This window comes from Crinia signifera, chromosome 8, assembly GCF_055691185.1.
Source record: "Crinia signifera chromosome 8, ASM5569118v1, whole genome shotgun sequence".
Classification (NCBI taxonomy): Eukaryota; Metazoa; Chordata; class Amphibia; order Anura; family Myobatrachidae; genus Crinia; species Crinia signifera.
This window is the reverse complement of record NC_139224.1, coordinates 150,185,049-150,208,666: the sequence shown is the minus strand read 5'-3', so window position 1 is coordinate 150,208,666 and position 23,618 is coordinate 150,185,049. Positions and strand designations below refer to the sequence as shown.

General features: G+C 42.2%; 1 protein-coding gene across 1 annotated transcript in view; it reads left to right on the top strand.

Moving 5' to 3' along the window:
• Positions 1–23,618, top strand: part of FAF1 (Fas associated factor 1) — a 299,655-nt gene that overhangs the window by 217,192 nt on the left and 58,845 nt on the right. Inside the window, exons 13-15 of the mRNA XM_083157375.1 lie at positions 113–267; positions 16,485–16,621; positions 22,887–22,975. Of these exons, the coding sequence (XP_083013501.1) occupies positions 113–267; positions 16,485–16,621; positions 22,887–22,975 (381 nt within the window). The remainder of the gene's footprint in view (positions 1–112; positions 268–16,484; positions 16,622–22,886; positions 22,976–23,618) is intronic.

Genomic DNA, 23,618 nt, shown 5'->3' with positions numbered 1-23,618 from the left:
AATTCATGTGCAACTTTTCTGCCTTATGCGGTAGATCTGCTGCTTGTAACCACACATGTAACCTATATGATGATCCTGATTAATGTGAACCCATTCTGCATGTGTCTTGCAGAGAAAGCTCCTTGCCATCTACCTCCACCACGACGAGAGTGTCCTCACCAATGTCTTCTGCTCCCAGATGCTTTGTGCAGAATCCATTGTCTCATACCTGAGTCAGAACTTCATCACCTGGGCCTGGGACATGACCAGAGAGGCCAACAGAGCGAGGTAAGACTGAGCAGACCGCTCTGTAGCAAAAAGGTGGCTACTACCTTTTCAATCAGCTCTTTCATCCAATGGTCATGACCACCGTATTTTTTTTAAGTTTGGAATTTCACATAGTTACATACCTGTCAATCAGAGTATCTATCCTATCCCCTTGCTGCAAATGAGAATTTTTAAAATAACTGCAGATCTACTGTATTTGGTATCACTCTGGGGCAGTGTAGAATGCAGGTGGCAAGCTTACTCACCATGATAGAGAAGGTTACGGTTCCATAGAGGACAGAGGAAACACACAAACACAGGCATGGGTGTCACTTTAAACATCAAAATGTAAAATAAGGCATGTGGATAACAAAAATGTGAAAGCAGAGTTCATGATGAATAGTGATGTACTACACTACATTGAGTTATAATTTCAGTTGAAATAAAGGCAAGGGAGCAATGGGGAAAGCCAGTAGAGACGCGGTTCTGAAAAATTTTGTTATCCGGGTCCATTTAGTATCAGCTTTTATTTTTCATGGCACCTCTGCTCCAACAGTTTCTTCTTGAGAGAGTCTGTATAATTTAAGTAAATAGTTTTCTGTCATCCTTAGGTCCAGTTACATTATGTGGCAGTTGGCAGGGTTATACTTCTGTTTGTCCATGTATTTTATGAAAGCTCTACCGGCTTACAAATCAGTTAGTAAACTTCACAATAATATTACTCATTTCATAATACAATCAAAGAACAGTCAACATACCGATGCATTTGCTAATGCTGACAGTAGGGGAGCCTTGCCGTAACGTGGCCAACTCTAACAATGTCCTCCGTCCTTCATTAAAGATGATGAAGGATGTTGCCGGTGATGCGTGCTCCCGCATAATGCATACACATTGGACTGTTTGAACCGTTGGAAACGTCCAAAACCTTCAAAATATCATCTAGTGCAGTGATAGCCAACCCTAGCCCTCAAGAGCTACCAACAGTTCACATTTTCCAGACAACCTAGCTGCTGCACTCATTAATCACTGACACATTTTAAAAGATACACAGATGGAGCTAATTAGCTCACTTGTGATTCTGTGAGGAGACCTGCAAAACATGCACTGTTGGTAGCTCTCGAGGACTAGGGTTGGCTACCTCAGATCTAGTGTGTACCCAGCTCTCGAGAGTTCTCAAATTAATTTATATTTCAAATGATATTTCAAAATTCCAAAAGACAGAGTTAATGTGCATTTTTGTTTTGCTAAAATGATCCTTATTAAGAAAATATATTTGCATATAGAAAAATAAATATATAGATATAGAATAACAGGAGATGGTCACTCATCAAGGTATAGATAATTTAAACAGAATTTTAATCGTACAAAATAATCAAATCGATGTTTCGATCCACCATCACATGACGTCAGTGCCCGCCCCCAATTTGCACAAGAACGGCCAGGATAAAAGTAAGTCCAGGTTTTTATCTGCGAAAGGTGAAACCATTTGATGGTCAGTAACCATGTAACGTTTTCCCCTCTGTGCGGACACATTGTGTCGCATGCAGGGGGGGGGGGGGGTGCGTGCGTGCGTACGTTCGGTGGGGAGGCTTTCAACTGCAGGCCTGAAATGAGCCCACAGGCCGGAACTACAAGAAGCACCTGAGCATAGAGCAACACCACAGCCTGAAAGAGGGAACTGCAGTAGTTGTAACAGGGGCAGGGTGCTAGAATGAACACTACGTTCTCCATTAATGCAATAATTGAAGTCCTCACTAGTGTTGTGCTACTGTAACCACTTCCACCCACTGCCTGGCCTGTGCGCCCTGTGTCACTCCACATCATTGGAGGTTCCTCATCTTCTATACAGCAACAAAGGGACCGCCGCCCAGAGCTTTGCCATCTATCTATACTGAACAGGCATTTATAAAGGAATGAAAACATTTCCAGAAAAATCTCCTCCGGGGCCCTTTTTTGTGATGCAAACTCCATACTTTGTCCAATAAACTATTACATACCACTTTGAACATTTACTATCGCCGCAGAACCCCACCAAGTCTTTTATCCAGAACGTCTTGCCGAGGGAAGTTCTATTCCACCACCATCTGTAGCGGCTCAGTACAGATGGATACCTGCTGTTGCTTTGTCGTGCTCCCTGTTTGATTTCACAGCCCCCTTTTATTTTACAATAACAAAAATTGCGGTGTAGTTTCATTAAGGAAATAAAAAGCCTTGTTTCACAGAGATTTCTAGGCGCGACCATGTAATTGCTTTGTAATGTTTTACTATAGGGTTTTATTAAGTGGCAGAACTTGGATACACTGGTAATAGGCTGCGTAGATTCCTGCGGGGAGCTTTACACTGTGGGCAGATCCCCCTCATATCCTGCGGATGCCACTTGATATGTTTCAGCGCCGAATTCTGAAAAGCACCCATCCCTCTTCCACAGTCCAAAGCAGACCCCACCTAGGCTCGTTAAGGTGAGGATGGTCAAAGTATAGGTGCTGCCCATAGCATCATATTCTGGCTATCATTTTATAGAATATCTATATCTATATATAGATATATATACACATACTTGCCTACTTTTAATTTCACCTCTCCGGGAGAAGCCCGGAGAGGCAACACGTGAAGGGGGCGGGAGCAAGTCTGACATCACTTGGCCCCGCCCCCCATGCTGGAAAACTCGGAGGGGGGGGGCTTATATGCCGTGGAATGCCTCGATCGCGTTATTTTAGCCCCGCACCCTCTCCGCGGACCCGCGATTTCAGGTTATTACACCAGCGGGCAAAGCGGCAGACTTGCCCATCTTCCCGGGGGGGTGGGAGAAGGACCCGATTTCCGTGAGGCTCCCGGCCATTTCGGGAGGGTAGGCAAGCCTGTATATATGTATGCTAACTACTCCTCACCTCTATGGATGCATATCGGTTTCAAACTTGCTGGATATGGAGATAGGGACCTGTGAAGACAGAGATTGGAGAAAGGACCAGATAGGGACTTGGGATGGGGTGGAGAGTTTGTGGGCTAAAAACTGTCACAGCTCAAAGTGAAAGAAAAACGGTTACGGCTCAAAGTGAAAGTAAAACGGTCACGGCTCAAAGTGAAAGAGAATCGGTCACGGCTCAAAGTGAAAGAGAATCTGTCACGGCTCAAAGTGAAAGAAAAGCTGTCACAGCTCAAAGTGAAAGTACATTGCAGAAGCTGTCCTTTTTTATGGGCTTTTAACTAGTACTAGATCATTTATAAGTAGAATATTTTTGGCCTATATGGGCTTCTCTTTAGAAAGTATGATAAGTCACACCCTTTAATCCTTATTGTGCACTAAACATTGGCTGTCGTAGGTTTCCATAGTAATAATCCATGGAACGATAGGTCATACAATACATGCAGTTGGTAGGTGGCAGTTTATGGTGTCTGATTTAGCAGACGGTACTGCTAGCTAGGAGACTTACCCTACCAATAGAGGCCCACAGAACATTATGCCACAGCAGCGATATTCCTCTCTAGCGGTTTGCTGCTGACAGCGAGCGCTCTATCCAGCTGATTAAATGCTACTGGAAAATGTAGCTTTGTTGCATGTTAGCGGCAACTAATAACTGCTGGCTCAGGGAGAACGTTCACTGTTATTAAGCAGCAATATGTAGCTGTGTTTTTTTTTTTTCTTTATAATGTGCAAATCAAACTATTAAGGTTGGCGTCAAAGTATTTATTGTAGATTTTCCGGTGGGGCAAAACAATCGCTCATAATACTGCCATGCAGTCCTGATTGTGACAGCCCTAAAATTGGGACGGTCATGCTAAAATCGGTGGTTGTTGGCAAGTGGCAAGCTATGCGTTCTAGGTGTACAGTTTGCAATGGCAGCTCTAAAGAAGTCTTTGTGCAGCATGGTTTTTATAAATAAAGTTTTATACTTTAAAATAAAGGGTGCTGATTCTAAGCACTGTTTTTATTCCCCTTTAACACCTCGTGTGTACAGAAATGTTAGCGGGTTCTCCTAGGACGGAGCGCTAGCCGCGCAGGGTCTCTCGTGGAGCTGGTAGGAGCTCCTTCTTTTTGCTTGGTCTCATCCAGTCATATTCTCCCTTTCTGCTGGGCTTTTGATGATAGTGTCAGCCTTAACCGAACGTCAAGATCAATTTGCAGCCTGGTTAAACTTCAGGCTTGCATTCCGCCAGCAGCGGTCCCCCCCCCCCCCCCCCCCCCGCCACACAATGCTGTGTGTTCCTGTAACTTCATACTAGGGCAGCATCTAATGACTTTATTAGTGTTCAGTTTCAAGAAGGAAAAAAAAGGCTCAGTAATTGTTCCCATCTCTTTGTTAGCTGGACATAATTACTGCACGAGATCGTCAAAGGCAGCGCTTGTGAATACTTTCTTAATCGCTGCAAGAAGAATTAAAAAAAAAAAAAATCAAAAGGGACAAGAGGTGAAAGTCTCCAATAGTGATAAAACAAGCTGTTCTGGATGTGCTCTGGGTTTAACTGTTTAAAATGCCTTTCTTGTCCTGTCACCAAAGCGGGTAAACTAAACTTCTCAGGAAACACTTGATAGGATGATAACGTGTGACCGGCTTAGTGAACCCTCAAGGTATCCACTTTCTCTTAATGATACGTTTGCTGCAGTTTCCCATTCCTCTAGTAAATGAGTTAAATAGCAGCAGGAAGATTTTCTTTTCACTAGGTGATAATCCTATTTTTGAATGGCAATGGTACAGTAGGAAAAGAAGATACCACTTCACAATCGCGTTCCTTCCAGATGGCAACCCGTGAGAAATTCAAACAGGAAACTGCTCTGAGAAACCTTGCTCTTTTAGTCGTCTTGGTTTCCGAACAAGGTCGCTAGTTTTAAAGTTTACATCTCCCTGTGAAACCTTACACCCAGCTTGTCCACGGAGCTTGCGTTCACCTGGCAAACTGTAAAACCCGATTTCCCAACCAGTGTTGCATGTGGAGAAAAACTCTGGGGGCAGCATGGAAGGTGGAACGGTTAGCATTACTGACGCATAGCACTGAGGGCACGAGTTCGAATGCCACCATGGCCCTAACTGTGCTGGATTTGTGTGCTTGTGTGGGTTTCCTCTCACAACCCAAAAATGTACTGGTGGGTTAATTGGCTCCTGACCAAATCGAACTCTAATGTGTAGGTGTCTGTGTGTGTACATATTCCATGCTTCTATGAATATTAATACAATTGACAGGGTAAATTTACTAAAGTGAGAGATGTTGCCCATATCAACCAATCCATTTCAAGCCATTATCCTCTAGAACAGGCATTGGGGAACCTTTGGCCCTCCAGCTGTTGTCAAACTACGCATCCCAGCATACCCTGCAACAGTGTTAGCATGGCCAAATAGCAAAACTGTAGCAGGGAATGCTGGCATGTGTAGTTCAAAACAACTGGAGGGCCAAAGGTTCCGCATCCTTTTGCTTTTTTTAAAAACTCACTTGATTATTATTACCAGTTATTTATATAGCGCACATATACAGTATTCCGCAGCGCTGTACAGAGAGTATTTGAACATTCACCACAGTGGAGCTTACAATCTATATTCCCTACCACAGGTACACACACAAACAGACATTCTAGGGTTAATGTTTGTTAGGAGCCAATTAACCTACCACTATGTTTTTGGATAGTGGCAGGAAACCGGAGTACCTGGAGGAAACCCACACAAGCACGGGGAAAATATACAAACTCGGCACAGTTGGGGCCATGGTGGGGATAGAGCCCATGACCTCAGCGCTGTGAGACAGTAATGCTAACTACTACACCATCCGTACTGCCCTTTAGTACATTTAAAACGTGACAAATACTCAGTGGAAATGAAATAGTCAGATGTCCCATTGTATAACCCTGATTTGTACATCTTCCTAAGGAACTTTTTCATCATCTGATACATTACCATGAAAATGTATTCTTGCAGCATACAACTCACAAGTACAGTATTTTGTGATTACTGGAAGTGGGCAGTGCAACAGTTCCATAAGAGGAAACTCATCAATGACAGCACCTCTGATTCCAGGTGCATTGTAACCATGCTTGCCAACTTTTGAATAATGATTTCTGGGAGACATCTTATAGAACCTTTTTGTGCCAAAACATAGGTGTGTGTCTACCCTGCCCAATGGGGTGTGTCATGCTATTAAGTGGGCGTGTTCTGTTCCAATCAAGCATGTTACTTTCTTGATGAACTGGGTTTAGGTTCCCTTCATCTGAATATAAGTCCATATCAGTTGCTGAGAGCCCATGTGCCTTTATTTTTTTTATATTATATTTCCAACTGATTATTCAATGCTTTGTTTAATGGTTTTGTTTGCTGCTAGTATCAGTTTTAGTAATTTGGATTTTTTTTTTTACATTACAATCCTTGCTGCTTTAGTATGATTGTGGCTTATATATAAATATAAAATATCTCAAGTTGCTTTTATTTGATTTATCTTCTATTTTCTTTTTTGCCATGAAACAGTTGTGACCGTACTGAAATACATTTCTTTTGATTAAATGTTGTACTTATTTATTGCGTTATGAGTGGTTTTAATTTTATTTGATCTCCTAATGCTTTTTTTATTTCACCAACCAACAGTCTATGATCTGGAAACTATTGAAAGTCTGGTGTATGTGATTTATGTACTTTAAGTTGTTTATGGGTACATTACATTAATACAGTATTTTCTCTATAACATCTTTAATATCAAATTTTTGTTTCTTTAAGTTGATTCATGTTTTCCATCTTTTGGGAACAATTTAAGAAAGCTTGATTTTATAATTTTCTTTCAAGATCAAAACGATATTATTTGTATCCGTTGTTGCAGGGCCCCTAAAAGGTGCTGGGTCCATAGGCTGGGGTGTTATCTGCCATCCTCTCTTTCCCAAGCGTGTCAAACTTTTCAAACCGCATTGTTCATCTCGAACCTCCAGGAGCTTTGACCACTCACTCAGGAGTCAGGAAGATTGCCCAATAAATACAGGAGCCTTCCTGACATCGTGATAGAATTGCCAACTGTGTGTATACCTCTTACTGAAGTCACAATAATGCAGTCTGAACATAGATCACAACCATTGAGGGCCAATTCAATTCTTAAAGAAACCTTAAAGGATTTTGCTATGCACCTCTCTAGGGGTTCTAATTTTTTTCATGATGGATAGTCACTCTGTGACCAGTTTCAGGGATCCTGCGCCTGTAGCCAATAATTGAATTCCCCCTATCATGATCTGGACGGTTCGGCTCAGTCTTCTGAGCTCAGTCCAGTCGGGGGAGGGGTGGGGGTCACTGTATTCTTCAGTTCTTCAGCAATCCAGGCCATTCTGCCTAGTAATTCATTGCATCTGTATATTCTTCAGCAGTCCTGTACAGACCACTTGGTAATTCTCTGGTTCAGTATATTAATTTCTTCAGCAGTCCAGTCCACCTGGTAATTCTCTTTTCCAGAATCCTCTTCAATTCCTCGGACCTCCAATCCAGTTCACCTGGTAATATCCTGAATTAGTTCTTCATCTTCGGCAGCCTATTTCAGTCTAGTCTGGTTATTCTGTTTCAGTGCCTTCAGCAAAGCCAATGAGGCAGGTCTCGTTTCTCCTTGTGTTATCCGTGGTAATGGGTCTAGTGAGGAGGACCCAGGCAGGGGTCAAGACCTACACGTCAAGTGCTGCAAAAGTTTAGGCCTACACATCAAGGGTATTCACCAAGCACCATGGCAAAGCAGTGATAGAGGTTGTCATGACCCAGGATAGGGGCGCGAAATCTAATATAACTTCCCCCCAGTTCTTGCGCAAACAATACATCAAGCCTGCAGTATTTCTAGTCCTTAGTGCATAGTCTGCCGACACCCAAAAGTCTTAGCCGGATCCACAAAACCCTAGATCCGTGACAGCCCCCACTGGATATGGGAAGTCAGCCGCAGTTTATTACTTTTACCAGTACCAGCAATACAGAAAAATGCCTATCCTCTTCAGTCCTGGTGCTATTGTTGCTGCGTCGCTCTTGAATCCCCCTTACGGCTGAGGGGTGTTTGACACTTGTTTAAGTGCTGTACTTTGTAAAGCTGCAAATTCTTCACTTCCTGAAGGGTTCTCGTGGATTCTGTTCCCCTGTATCCGCCATGGAGAGCACTCAGCATCTCGTTAAGACCTCCACTCGTCAGCTTTGCCTCTTCAAGAAAGCCGACATTTTAATATTTCTCCAGTGAGAGCTTTCTGTGGTTCATTCTCCCCGACCTCTGCACCCTCCAGTAATTTATTAAGCATCAGACTGCTGATCCTTGCCGGCTCTTGTACCACACGCAGCTCAGCAAGGCGATTAGGGAAATTTTCTGCACTTGACATCAGACAGATGTAGGAAATTGATTTTACTTAATACTGCCTCAAGACTGTTTTTGTTGGGGTTTTTTTTTCTCTGCGGTGTAGTGCCCAGATGAAGAACAGCTAGAACTGAATATAGTGGATTCTAAGACTATGATAACGAGCAGGGCAGATGGTTAATTATGTAATGTCTTGCAGTGGAGGGACACTCAAGTATAAGAGACCTATAGGGGCAGATGTATTAAGCCTGGGGAAGGTATAAAGTATCCGCTACTGTCTAGTTGCAAGCAGGGTTCGAAAAATGTCAGAAGCTGATTGGCTGGTGCCTTATCATAATCCACTTTATCACTTCACCGGCTTAATGAATCTGCCTCTGTGTTTAATGCCAGTTAAAAGTTGATTGGCTGCTGCATTATATAACCTTTCACTTTATCTCTTCACTAGGTTTAATACATCTGCCCCATTGCCACTTCTAATGATATCCCACACTCTGACAGTGTACTGCCTATAATGACACCGGGCAAACACAACAGCCATTGTGTGGGTGGAGTTAATATTCGTGACACTAATCTATCTGTATAGGAAAACCTGGATATGTCAGGCTTGAGGATTACCTGACGCCTCACTGGTTCCTTGTGAAATGAGAAGTTTTATTGGTTCATCCTACAATGTAGCTGCCTCCACTTTGTCGTATACTTGCTCTTTAACAAATGATGCACGTTGGTACAGCCACAAGTCCACTCAGCGAGACATTGAGTTGTTCTACATTCATATGAAATTATAGTCATTTCCATCTTCTCTAACTTGCTTTTTTGAGAATGTCAGAAGAGAGAAGTGGTTCTGAGACGTTTCTGATTTGAAACACACTTTCTGAAACAACTAACGCATTTTACAATTAAATTATTTAAATTTTTTGGGGCGGGATGTATTCGGGTGAGTTGAATGAGCGGTGAGGTTCAACTGCACACTTTGCAAGTAATCATGCTGAGGTCTTTTTACCAGAAAACCTGCATTGTATCAGCTGTGACAAGGAGTTAAATACACTGGATCGAGATGAAATCTTGATCTTTATTTTTGGAGCAGGTCACAGCATAGGCAAGTATTGTTACAGCAAGCAGCATACATGTGATGCTCCAGTTGTCCCTACCATAGCCTACACCCCGGCCTATCACTTGGGCAGCTTTTCCGCCATTAAGAGCAGTGACCACCTCCCCTGGAAACACTTTTATCAGGATGCCACAGGTGCTGCTAATCAGCCCAACCCTGATCAAATCTGTTTTCTTGCTGCTGCTGCTCGTAAACCTGGACTGGATCTTTCCACAAGATGCTGTCCCTGCCACATAGCGCTAAATGTTCCAGCGGAATCGTGAGACTGAATCTCTTCTAGAAAATGACAAAGCTGTTATGTTAAGGCTCAACTTAAATATCAAAACATCGATGGCGGCTTAGAGTAAATGTGCTGCATTTGTGCTTGGAGGAGTATTCTTGTATATTTGAATTTCAACATCTTAAAATCCCAGTTTGGCTATACTTTTTTTAAATAACCAATTTAAAAGGAGTATCCTCGCCTGTGTATAGGTACCCGTTCTAACGGTCTGCAGGTGTACAATTATTAATAGGCAGAGACATTCCAAAGCATCATATATATGTTTATTACGTGTGTAGGTCTATGACCTCCGTGTGATCTGTGTACTGTATGTGTCCAGGCACATTTCCCTGTAGTGTGCACCGCTTACAGGCCACCAGCTCCGCCGCCAGCTCAGCTGCAACGTGTATTTTTTGCTGGGTTACACTTTCAGTTGCAGCCACAACAAAGCCTGGCATCCAGTAATGAGAGTGACACTGTTTTCTAACACAAGCATTTACAGGACTTGGTGTTCGCAACATTTTTGCAACTGTCAATTAAAGGACAGACACAGAGAGAGCCTGAAACCCCTTTGTAGAAATGCCTGCCATGTTTCTTTATCCAACTAAATATTTGTGTAATTGAGGGAGACGCAGGAATGGCGGGGTGCCGGCTGCTCTGTGTTACTCACAATTCACCTCCCTCTGTACATAGGAGGAGACCTGGATAATCCAGATTCCGAGCTATGAATGGAACCCTGTTGCATACAGCGACATCTGGCTCTTTTGATGATCTCCACAGGTCATTGTGCCGGCCAGGCTGGACTTGACCTAGGTTTCTACTGTGCTCCGTCTAGCCTTTTAACGACCTTACTGAAATGTTCAGTGCCCATGCTCTGCTCTGTGTTAGTCCCCCATTGTATAATGTGCCAGTCTGGTGGCACAAAGTAGTGCTACAACACGTTTAATGGGTGGAGCCCCGTCCCCCAACAATAATCCTGTAAGAAACTTCACATGATTAACTTCTTTCAGTTGTTGCACATTATTTTTCTAAATATATCTATCTATCTATCTATATATATATATATATATATATATATATATATATATATATATATATATATATATGTAGTGATGGCGGCGGCGGCACTCAAGGCTTCATACGAATAACAACAGGAGGCTGTGTGAGGTTCAACGTTTCAACGCTTGTCGCGCTTTTATCAAGAACAGCATGTTCTTGATAAAAGTGCGACAAGCGCTGAAACTTTGAACCTCACACAGCCTCCTGTTGTTATTCGTATGAAGCCCTGAGTGCCGCCGCCGCCGCCATCACTACATATCCATTGGGCCCCTGCATTCACAGTGCGCCCTCCCGGAAGGCACCAGGCGAGTTTATCATTTATATGTAATAAATGGCTAGTGCTGCTCCTCACCTCTATGGGGGGGGGGGGGGGGGAATTCAGGTGTTTTCATGCTGGTGGCCACTAGATGGTGCGCTCGGTGAAGCAATTCAAGTGTTGCTCTGTTCGGGTACGCACAGCCGCCGGCTCTGATATTACGGTTGTGCTGTTTGTCATTTTAATGGCTGGTAACTAGTATCATATACTGCAGGATTCTTCTTAGTTTTTGTTTTGTTGGATTTTTTGTTATTTTTTAGAGCCAAATAAAATATAAAACCTTCAATAAACCAACCTTTTTGTTTGTAATGTCCCATGCACAGGTACAGCCATTTGTGCTTCAATTCTAAGTGGACTAGTCAGATCACTTTGTAATGGGGCGTAAATCACAATACAGAAGATACATACGTGTATATGCCCCATTAGAGACTTCTGTACATTATTATTATTATATTGTTGTTGTTCGATAATTTTTTTTATATCATCGTGTTTCCAATAAGTTGCGTTCCGTGAAATCATGCATTAATAACCTAGACTGTATAGAGCAATGTTCCGTTTTTCATTACTTTGTGAAAGGGTGTTGGATATATGACCCTTCCTCTAACACTTACACTAGAAGTTATAGTTCTGTTTGTGGTTGGTTGGTTGGTTGGTTGGTTGTTAGTGTTGGTGTTGGTGGCATCTGATCTTAGAACCCTTATTTAGAGTAGTTTTGTTCTGTCCAGGTTCTTTAATACCAGCTGTGCTTACCTATAGAATCTTTTGGTGCTGCTCCTTTTAATATATTGAGAATCCTTCGTTGATTGCACAGTTTGTCCATTTTTAATACATTTCAGAAGGCTGTGTTTTTTTTAAAGCTGTAAGCTAGTTCACGTATGCTGTTCCTAGTGTTTAAGCACTTGGCTGATTATGCGGTATTACTTTGATTATATTATGCACAAATATAACTTTGTATTACATTCAATCTGTCTCCAAATCATGTTACATGCATCTAAAAAACATATCCAAAATACGACCCTATCTCACACAAGACACTACCAAATCTCTTATCCATGCACTCATTATATCCCGCATTGATTATTGCAATAGTCTCCTAACTGGTCTTCCCAAGAACAGACTCTCACCACTGCAATCCATTTTAAATGCTGCTGCTAGGCTGATCTTCCTTGCAAGACGCTCATCGTCTGCTCATCCGCACTGCCAGTCCCTCCATTGGTTGCCTGTATATTACCGTATTCAATATAAAACACTTCTACTTGCTTATAAAGCTATTAACCATACTGCACCAGCTTATATCTCTGCACTTATCACAAAATATCTCCCATCTCGACCACTACGCTCTACACAAGATCTGCGTCTCTCTTCTGCACGGATCACTAGCTCCCATTCATTATTACAGGACTTTTATCGGGCTGCTCCCATCCTATGGAATGCCCTTCCACGCACATTAAGACTCTCCACCAGTCTCCAAACTTTCAAGCGTTCCCTGAAAACTCACCTCTTCAGGCAAGCCTATCATATTTAAGTTCTACATGCATAACCCTCCGAGGCACTTATGTATTATATAGCTTCCCTTCTGGACTTGTAACTGCTATGCTATTACTGGTGCCTGTCCTTATGTTTCCCCCCTATATCCCTATAGATTGTAAGCTTGCAGCAGGGCCCTCCTACCTCCAAGTCTGTCTGTTGTTACCCAGTTTGTTTTATCGCTGTCTACTATCGTAAAGCGCAACGGAATCTGCTGCGCTATATAAGAAACTGTAAATAAATAAATAAATAATAGTAATATGAATTTTGTCTATTTCTTGTTAGTTCAGAAATATTAAAAATAATCAACCAAAAGAAAACATGATGCCGCCGTCCAGTGCTATTTTTCAGGTAGTATAGGTTCAGGAACGCCCTGTCCTGAGGATGGATTTACTAGAATATATAAGTATTTGGAATAGGACTTTAAAATAAACATTATGGATAATATATATTTTGTCCCAGGACAGGTTTAGGATCACTTGTCGCTTGTTTTTGGTGGGGATCCCCACCGTTTAACCCCCTCGCCGGCTGGATTGAATATGGCCCTTAGTGAAAGGTGCAGGAGCTCTTTCCTGCTGGAAAATACCACTGCTCCTGCCCATCAGAGCTTGTTGCCTAATTAGGTGCATGGTTTGCAATGTATGTACCCAGTGACATCGTGGCAGGGGGGCAAGCTCATTCATAAGCACTGATGCATTTGCAGCGTGACCCTTGCTTTCAAAGTACTGCAACAGAGGATCATCCGCAGAATAATGCGTACACACTACAGGAGATCATATGAAGGTTTTGTAAGTCCGAAATCGTTCATATTATCTTCTACTGTGTAGCGAGCTTTAGACTAACACCTGTTTGATCACAAACAAAGAGGCAGATATAACAAGAGTGATATTCTTGTTCTCACACACTACAAATGTTAAATAATGCTCCGACCAATCAGCTACTGTCACTTTTCATGACCGTTAGGAGTGAATTGGCTGGAACACAATCATTTTGTAATAACAAAAATATTACTTGATAATTCTGCCCCAAACATTTATTTATGTAACTTATTGTACAAAGTTGCACAGATAATTTATTTATGTGTAGATTTTACCCATCCTTCGCATTTTGACCCAATAGTTGTTGATCTTAACAGCGCTGGTTTGCATATGTTTGTGTTGTATATTCCGGCAGAGTGTGTGGATGACAAGGTGCAGAGATGTGACTGCAGACAAAATAGGTAGCATATATACACTGCTAAACTGTGACATCAAATGTAAACTCTGTAACACAACAACTGTGTACAGTATTTATAGCCCAATCCCTACAGGCCCTCCATTAAAAGTCTAATAATTATTACATTGCTTCTCTTCCTATAGACTACTCTAAATGTCATAAACATGTCCTAGCCAAGGTCATTAGGAAGTTTGTAAACAGTTTGTTTATCCTAATTTCCCTTAATAATTAAGATCACATTGGGTTAATAGAGCACTAAGAATACATTATTATATTCTGATTATCATTAATTAATCATGCCACTCTCTCTCCTCTTTTCCTTACGTTTATATTCACGGACATTTAAAAAAAAAAAACCACACACTCAATTTAAATTATGTTTCATGAAAATAATTAAGTATTAATAGACTTCATTCAGTGGCGAGTTCTCAGAAATTTCCACTGTTTTGCCTTTTCTGACCCATGTTATTAAAACTCTATTATTTTTACAGACTTTATTAAATTGGATCTTATTAAAGCATTTCATATTTGCATTTGGTCTTTCATAATTCATTATTATTATGACATTTACTTTTACCTTCACATCTGAAAACATATCATAAGCTACCCTTTTCTCTTGAAAGAAATGCTAATTTCAGACAGTCCTCTAATGGAAGTGAAAAGCTTTATCATTTTTTTCATTTATTCCAGATCGTGGTAAGAATACTAATACTAGACTTTTATATGCAAATATGGAAGTGTGCTGGTCGTCTCTTTGTATTTTTTAAAGCAAAAAGAATTGTTTTAAATTTTTACATATGTAAAGTGTATGGTACCATGCCAATTGGGTACTTTAAAATAGCTACAAAAGTTTGAAAAAGTGTATACATTGTTTTTTTGTATGCGTTTGTGTACATCTCTGAAAAACAGCCACATTCTCAAGCTAAAAAGGGTGTTTTCTGATTTTTTTTTTTTGGGGGGGTGCATTTTTAAAATTGGATAGCCCAAAATAAAATGTATCGGAGGAACATCTGGAAAAATCTCAAGATTGTTCTACGGAGTTTATTGAATACCCCCAATTTTGGTGTTCATGGAACCAGCTTGACGTGGTGCATTTGAGGGTAGACGCTCATGTAGTATTAGCTGATCCTGATGGGTACCAAGAAAAAATTGCAGCAGCACCACCAGCCCGAACTGTTGACACAAGGCAGGATGGGTTAGTGGAACTGCAATCGCAGTAGTAAAGCGCAACAGAATTTGTTGCGCTATAAGAATCTGTTAATAAATAAATAATCAATCGTGGCTTGTTCATTCAAGTGATGTTCTACCAGACTGCAGCTGCTCTGTGTTTGTGGGCCTAGACCCCCACTGTAGCCGCAGATTCCCGGTCTAACCTGGCAGGAGTGGAACGTTGTGTATCTACTGCTGCTGTAGCCAATCTCTTCTAAGGTTCCACATACTTTGTTATCAGAGATGTTCTCCTGTTGTATCAAGGTTATTTGAGTTACTGTTGGTTTTCTGTCGCCTCAAACCAGTTTTTCTTCCATTTACCTATGGCCACTCTCAGTGACTATGAGTTTTGGCCACAGAACTGCTATGCACTGGAGGTTTTTGGTTTGTACACCACTTTCCATATGGTTGTGCACAAAGAGCACATAAATCTTAGTTTCTGAGTTACTTAAACTACCCGGTTTGGCACCATCAATGATTACATTTTCTTCTCTGCATTAAGTTCCTGCCACATCATTGGCTGAATAGATATTTGCAATAACAAGCAAGTGGCCATGTGTGTAAAGATCTGTATCAAGATTTATCTATAGCTCTGTCCATCTCTATGGATTTCTAGCTATATCTCTGCCTATAGCTCTACTTTTTCATCTTTATCACTTTATATTTTAAAACTAACATAATCTACATATTTTTATTTAGGGACTTATATAAGTGACCCAAGTATTGTTTGAACCTGCATAACCTCAGTCATCAAACATGTGGACAAACAGAAGCAGAACAGTAATCCACAATACAACCGATCCTAAGGATGACCAGTAGACACAATTTGCTTAATTTAATATTGTTTTTCCAAATACAGTATGTCAATAATAAACTTTTATCCTAAGTAAAAAATATGCTGATACACTAGGGCGCCGTGATTTAATAAATTTTAGGTGCCACTGGTTTAAGTCCAATCTTGACTTGTAGGCCCAGGGCAGACATGACCAAACTATGGCCCTCCAGCTGTTTTGAAACTACACACCCAAGCATGCCTTGCCATAGTTTTAGCATTCCCTAATAGCAAAACTGTGGCAAGGCATGATGGGACTTGTAGTTTCACAACAGCTGGAGGACCATCGTTTGGACATGCCTGGCCTGGGGTATCCTATGGCAGAACTTTAACACTGCAGCTGTCAAATCATTGGCTGCCTGAGCCCTGATGTAGGTAATGTTATGTAATATGTGTTTCACTGCCTGCTCATTTCCTTTCTTCTGTTCCCTGGCAGATTTCTCACCTTCTGTACCCGGCATTTTGGCAGTGTGGTAACGCAGACCGTGCGGTCACAGAAGACTGATCAATTTCCACTTTTTCTCATTATAATGGGGAAGAGGTCATCTAATGAAGTGCTAAATGTTATTCAAGGTAACGTACTCCCATTTGTGAAAATGGAACAAAATCTGGTACTTGTTTTCTAGCACGGCGCCCGTCGTAGGTGATCGCATACCTTAAGTTAAGGTATGCAATGGACGCGACCGACGCGATTTCAGGGCTATTTTTTAGCCTTTTCCCTGACAATTAAAAAATCGCGTCCATCGTAAGGCATGCGATGCGACCGATGCGATTGATGCGATTTTACATAGGGAACAATGTTAAATGGGCCAATGGACCCGATTTTTCATAGTATACCCACCCTTATGGGTATTTTACATGACAAATGCCCCCCCTCCTCCCCCATCAGGGTTGGGAAACAATAAAAATTGGGGTCTGGGACCATTTAACATTGGGGCCAATGTAAAACCGGGTCTCAGGGACCATTTTACATTGATTCCAATGTAAAAATCGCATCCATCGCATGCGATTTGGTTGCATGCGATGCGATCTACGCAATTTCGGGGGGTCCCGATGGACACCATTTTTATCGCTGAGGCCGTACTAGGAAACAAGTACCCAAAATCTCTATAGTATGCTTTTAACTTTTAGGGCCAGATGTAATGCGTGAGATGCCAGCTGAACTCTGAGGGTTTTTTTTTAAAGTGGCAATCATTTACCAGGAAAAACCTGGTTTAAAAAAAAAAATCCTTCGAAGTTCAGCCCACACCCTGAACAACCGTCGTCTCACTTTGTGTTAAATTCGGCCCTTAGTTGTTTTTGTTGGGTTTTTTTGTTTGTTTGTTTATAGGATTGTAACGTTTTTTAAGCTCACTTTGGAACTTTGATTCCATTGTATCGATCTATTGCATTTTGTAAACGATAGTAGTTGGTTAAAAGCTCATTGATATATTTTATTATTATTATTATTATCCTTAATTTATATGGCGCACCCAATAACACATAATCAAAACAGGAAAACAGTGACTTAAGGCCCTTATTGTCCAACAAGTTGGACCTGATTGATTTCAGATTTATCCTATGTGCAGGAGGATCAATCTCTTGCAATCTCTTGGTTATACCCAATGGCACGGGATTGTGCATTGGGTCCTACACATCAGGCAGATAAGATTTTGTCAGATAAATTGACCCAATGCACTTGAATTGGGTAAAATCTGACAAAATCTCACAAGTGTAAGGGGCCCTACTTTTGAAGACAATACAGGACAAATACAGGGTAAATTATTATAGGAACATCAGCCAATTACTGCAACATAAGTATCCAGGTGGCAGCAAACAGCGTGCTTTTGTGCAGTCGAAGGCTGCTGAAGTAAAAAAGGATAAGCACATGAGGTAAGAGGTCCCTGCTCATGAGAGCTTACATTCTAAAGAGATGGGGCAGACAGACAGGGGTGACACAGGAGGGTTAGACAGGGCGAGGAACAGAATATCTCAGTGTTGATTTCTTCATTGCACATTATTCATCATAGGTGACCATAGGTAGTGATCTCTATAAGCAGTATACTATCTGTAGGTACTGTAAGCCCATATACACTAGGAGATTTTAATTTCAAAAGACTTTGCCAAAATCTCTAAATGATATATCGGTACTTGTTTCCTAGCACGGCCACAAATCTTGGCCATCGGGGGTAATTTGAGTGGCCTGCGACGCGACCGACGCGATGCCCCCGATTTTTCCCATTGAAAACAGTGAAAAATCGGGTCGGTCGCGTCGTGTGCGCCTAAAAATGCTTAAATGGTCCACCCGCGATGGCCGCGATTTCCCCATAGGGAACAATGTTAAATGCCTCAATTTACCCGCGATGACCCCGATTTCCCATAGGAAACAATGTTAAATGGGTGAATTTACCCAAATCATCATAGGGAAGAATGGTAAATGGGCCAGAAAGCCCAAAAAAAACCCCTGACCAGTGAAATGTCCCCCCAAAAGTAGTTCACGCCACCCCGCGATGAACGTGAACCCGAAGCGTGGCGAGTCCGCGAGGGGCGGCGGTACGCGTCCTCCGACCTTTTCATACCCCCACTATCCACTAGGGCGTGGAGTGAGAATAGAATAGTGTGGCGAGCGGACGCGGATACCTTCACAGGTAAACGCGTCCCTTCGCGGGCTTCACAGGTATCCGCGTCCCCTCGCGGGGCTCGCCACGCTTCGCGCTCGCCACACTATTCTATTCTTACTCCACGCCCTAGTGGATAGTAGGGGTATGAAAAGGTCGGAGGACGCGTACCGCTGCGCTCGCCACACTTCGGGTTCACGTTGATCACGTGGTGGCGTAAACTACTTTTGGGGGGACATTTCAATGTTCAGGGGTTTTTTTGGCCCATTTACCATTGTTCCTATGATAATTTGGGTAAATTGAGCCATTTCACATTGTTTCCTATGGGAAATCGTGGTCATCGCGGGTAAATTGAGGCATTTAACATTGTTCTCTATGGGGAAATCGCGGGCATCGTGGGCCCGCGATGGCCCCGATTTTACCCCCGATGACCGCGATTATGATCGTTGTGGCCGTGCTAGGAAACAAGTACCGATATATCTTACACCAAATATGTGATTTACAGATCTAGCTGACTAGATCTTGGGCCCTATGTATGTTTGGGTGAGGATTACTAATTCAGTTGATAACTGAAAGGATAGATTCACTATTCCATTAAAATCTGTTAGGTATGGCAACTTGCTATACAATTATACCAGCATCAGCAGACCACTTCACTGTATAAAAGGCAGGCAGCAATGGTCGTTTTAGTGGCACATTGTGTAAAAGACATTATATGCTAACCGCTCAGTTTGCTGTGTACTCCATCTTATCAGAATCATTTATGTCACTCTACCGTGCATTTCCGCATGAAATCAGTTATTGAAAATTGAGGAAAAACACTGCTGCTGCTATAGAACAGGCAGACTATGAATAACGGACCTTCTTTCGTAACATCTGTAACCATGGCAGCAACTTCAGGACTGTACTGGTTGCCCACATGATTAGACGCAATGCACGTAACAGGAGCAGCAATGTGTTTTCAACAGACTATTGCAGGCAGTGGTTACTTTTTCCGAGATCATGAGCTATTTTAGCCATTTATAATACTGAGACCCCCCTTTCATGTCTCAATAGATTAGTTTGCACCACACTCCCATCAAATAATACAAAGCGGTAAATGGAATAGCGAGAAAACTGCAGGAATTGGCTTTTTTCCTGGCATGGCTGATTATGGGGGTATTCAATCGCTGTTGAAAACTTGGTTACAGTATGTCGGAAACCTCTTCAACGACCAAAAAAAGTCGTATTGCTTTCGACTATTCAATCCTTTATTTTTACAGCTGCGAAATCTGCCTCCCAGTTATTCTCTGGTTTTCTCCCCTGTCATTACTTACTTTCGACTGGTTTTACCATTTTGTCGAGTTGGAGTTTAGAAAAATGGCATGAACCTATTCAATGTGAAGTTATCAAATTGGTTTTGACAGTTTTTAGTCATGATTTTAACAATTTGAACTAGACCGTTTTTTCTGTCGGGAGCAGTCTATGTACATCAAAATTTAGATTTATTTGTATTCTCCAACCTCTCCACAGTCCTGCACTAGATCCTAGTTCTGGTCCTTAATCTGGTCCTCATCCCCTCACAGCTCCCATTACAGCTCTGCAGTTAGACAAAATGGCACCAAACCGTACGGAGCAAGGACTTATATAGAAACTGTGGAGGTGGGATGGTGAGTTAGGGATGCCTATTTTTCGCCACATTGGTCAAAACTTGACAGGAAGCATTACGACCGTTCCAAACTGTGAATAGGCGGAAGACTTGACTGTCGAGTTAAAGAAAGTCGAGTCGACAGTGAGGCCGCTTAAGACCAGGATTGACTAAACCCCCCCGCATTAAATCATAAATCATCATGCAGACTCGATGGGAACCAACCGGCAGTTCGCTAGCTATTCCATCTGCCCCTAATAATGTGCTTTTAAAGAATTTTAGTTTGCATGTAAGGGGTCACATTGCAGTAGGTAGGACCTGTCTTACTCAAACAAATTTCTCACTGATGGCTTTTAAGTATCAAACATGTCTCCTCTTATGTTACGTTCAACCTTTTACACATAGGATACCACTAGCATTGAAATGAACGCAAGCAGTTACATTTAGCAAATACAGTAACCTGCAAGAACCCTGTTATACGTGGTGCGCACAGACAGAGTAGTGTAGAGTCACCTCAGCCAAGCCTAAAATAGTTGAACTTTCTTTTCTGTATCCTTCCACACCGATCTCCCACCTCTGGGATGAAATCCGATTATAAATGCTTTGGTTACATAACCTTTGAACATGCAGAAAATGTCACTACAAAATTAACATTTGGAACTTAAAATGATTCTTCTTTCCCTGACATTACTGGCTTTGCACCTAGCTAATTATCCACTTCACTTCCCCAGAATCAGGGGCGTGAATGGAATTACTCGGGCCCATTCGGAGTAAGGGGGGAGCTATGAACAGTGTTGGGTGGGTGCCAGAGTCCCCACTCTTTCAGCCCCACTGTTCCCCTAAATACGCAATAAAAGAAACATTGAAGAATCTTGAAAAAAATCTCAGTCAGAACGCAGAGGTCTGTCCAGGCTATGGTCTGTGGCGTAATCGCGGTGACATGCAGATGAGGACCAGGCTGCGTTCTTTGGTATAGTTGGGGGTTATACGCTGAAGTCACCCAAGGCTTTCCTTTGTCATCTGAATCATTGCCCTCTGTACAGAACCTATTTAGAACCTATAGCTGCCAAGATTAGATTAGAAGGATATGAAGTCTTTCAAAACTTCCTCATGTATATACAGTAGTAACAAGATGCCGATAAAGATTATATTATAAAATAATTTTATTTAAATATCATTCATCTCCCGATGGGACTGAAAGTGCTTTACATTTACAGATTGAAAATGCAATATACAAAATAAACATAACATAATAAAAAGAACCCAATGTATTTAGAAGCAATACTAATATTTTCATTTTCAGATCATGTATTATTTTTATGTAATATTTAGGCCAAAAGCACAGCTTAGATTAGCCAAAAAGGCAGGGTTACAGAAATGCTTAGCACAATGCTTGCTCATCTAGTATCTCAATGGCCTACACCAAGCAGGGACTTCTTTCTCATGTTGTTCCTGAGTGACATCACTAAAGAGCAAGGAACATCCGATCTGGCTTAAGTCATCCATCTTATTTTTTTTTTATAAGTTACCATTAGTGGTGGAACTTGTGGGTGGTGAGCCCAGATGCAAAAATATCATTTGGGTCCCTCTCCTCCACCCCAACCCAAGTTCAAAATAGGCACATGGCACTGGGTGGTAGGGGGAGGCAGAGAAAAACAGTAGGTGACAGGAAGAGGATGATGGGGGGATGCAGTGGGCCCCGGTGTGCTGCTTGGGCTGCCCCAGTGGTAGTTACGGATTTGGTAACCATCTCAAAAGAGATTTGAGCACTACGTGACAGCTTCCTAACATTGCTGGGCGCATGCTGAACAAATATGTTTGTATCCCCTGATTTGCTGTTTTAATGGCTTGTAACCAGCCCCCGCAGTTAGTAATAATTCAAGTACAAAATTTGGTGTTTTTGTTTGTCAATGCTTACCAAACTTGTACGACTGGCTCGTGTATCCCTCTTGCTAATACTTATGAAGATAAGGTACCTGTTTGCAGTAAATGCAAATATTCATTGTGGGAAAGCCATATACAATATACTCTTATGTATATGCTCCATTTATACCCCGTTCACACTTGCAAAAATATCCTGGGTTTTTGCACATGAACGCGCATCAACCCGGGATTTAGCTCAGTGTGAAAGGGCCTTGAAAGAATATCCCAGGTCCTGACCTGGGTAGATTCCGAATCAACACGGGATACGGTCAGTGTGAATGGTCCCGTACCCGAAATTGGGTACACGGGACTTTAAAAAAAGCTGCTGATTGGAGCTTTCTTGGGCTTACAAATGCTGATGTCATCTTTCAGAGCCCTGGAGTCCATTTCTAATGACATGCATATGTATTTGCAGGGATTTTCCAGGATCAGTGTGAATGGTGCTGTCCCGGGTCGATCCCAGGTCTGAGTGCAGTGTGAAAGGGTACATTCCCAGGTAGAGTCCCAGCAAGCATCCGGGAACACATTCCCGGGTATGACCCGGCTCTGCGAGTGTGAAAGGGGTATTAATGGCTGGATCATTTAAGTATGTTTGCAATTGCCTTCTCCAGCCGCCAATTGGAAGCGGTTTATTAGATATGATTGGCTCATTCCTGCGAGGTGCTGATCATTTATCCATTCTTCTTTCCAGGAAACACATCCGTAGATGAACTAATGATGAGACTCATCTCTGCAATGGAAATCTTCTCTGCCCAGCAGCTGGAAGACATCAAGGATGAGGTAAGCACCAGGCACACCAATGGCTGAGCCTAATACATTTCACTGGAAAGGGTTCTCTCTGCCGTGGCTTCTGCAGTGCTTTATTGATCTGAAAGCCTGCACATACATGTATTACTATGATAAGACACCTTGGGGGATATTTTATTAGCAGCAGTGATTCACCAGTGCTAATACGTGTGCCGGGGGTTCTACTATTTGCCCAGTTGCCGGTGTCCCCTAGCCCCAAAACTGTTGCAGCGCATGCTGATATCACAACAGGCGGGAAGCCAAAGGTTGGTCAGGCCTCTCCTATATTTTGTTACCGGGGTAATTTTTTTTTTCTTTGATCATATTGTATTTCTCTGGTTTCCCAAATGTCTGCCTTTCCCTCCCCGAACTGTGCACGGCTCTTTGGACTCGCCCTTTGGGTCCGTTTCATATCCTATGAGTCCTCCGCGCTAGTTACTGGTGCTGGTAACACATCTAGCTATCATTGTGCAACACAGAGAAAAGTGACCGACCGTTTACATTACACCAAGGTCCTGATTCTGGTTCAGTCGTCTCGCAGCCAAGTAGCCGCATGCACCGATGGTGCGGCTATGCCTGGTCTCGAATATACGAATGTGCAGGGCTGCTGTGTGAACGCATTTGGCGACTATCGCGG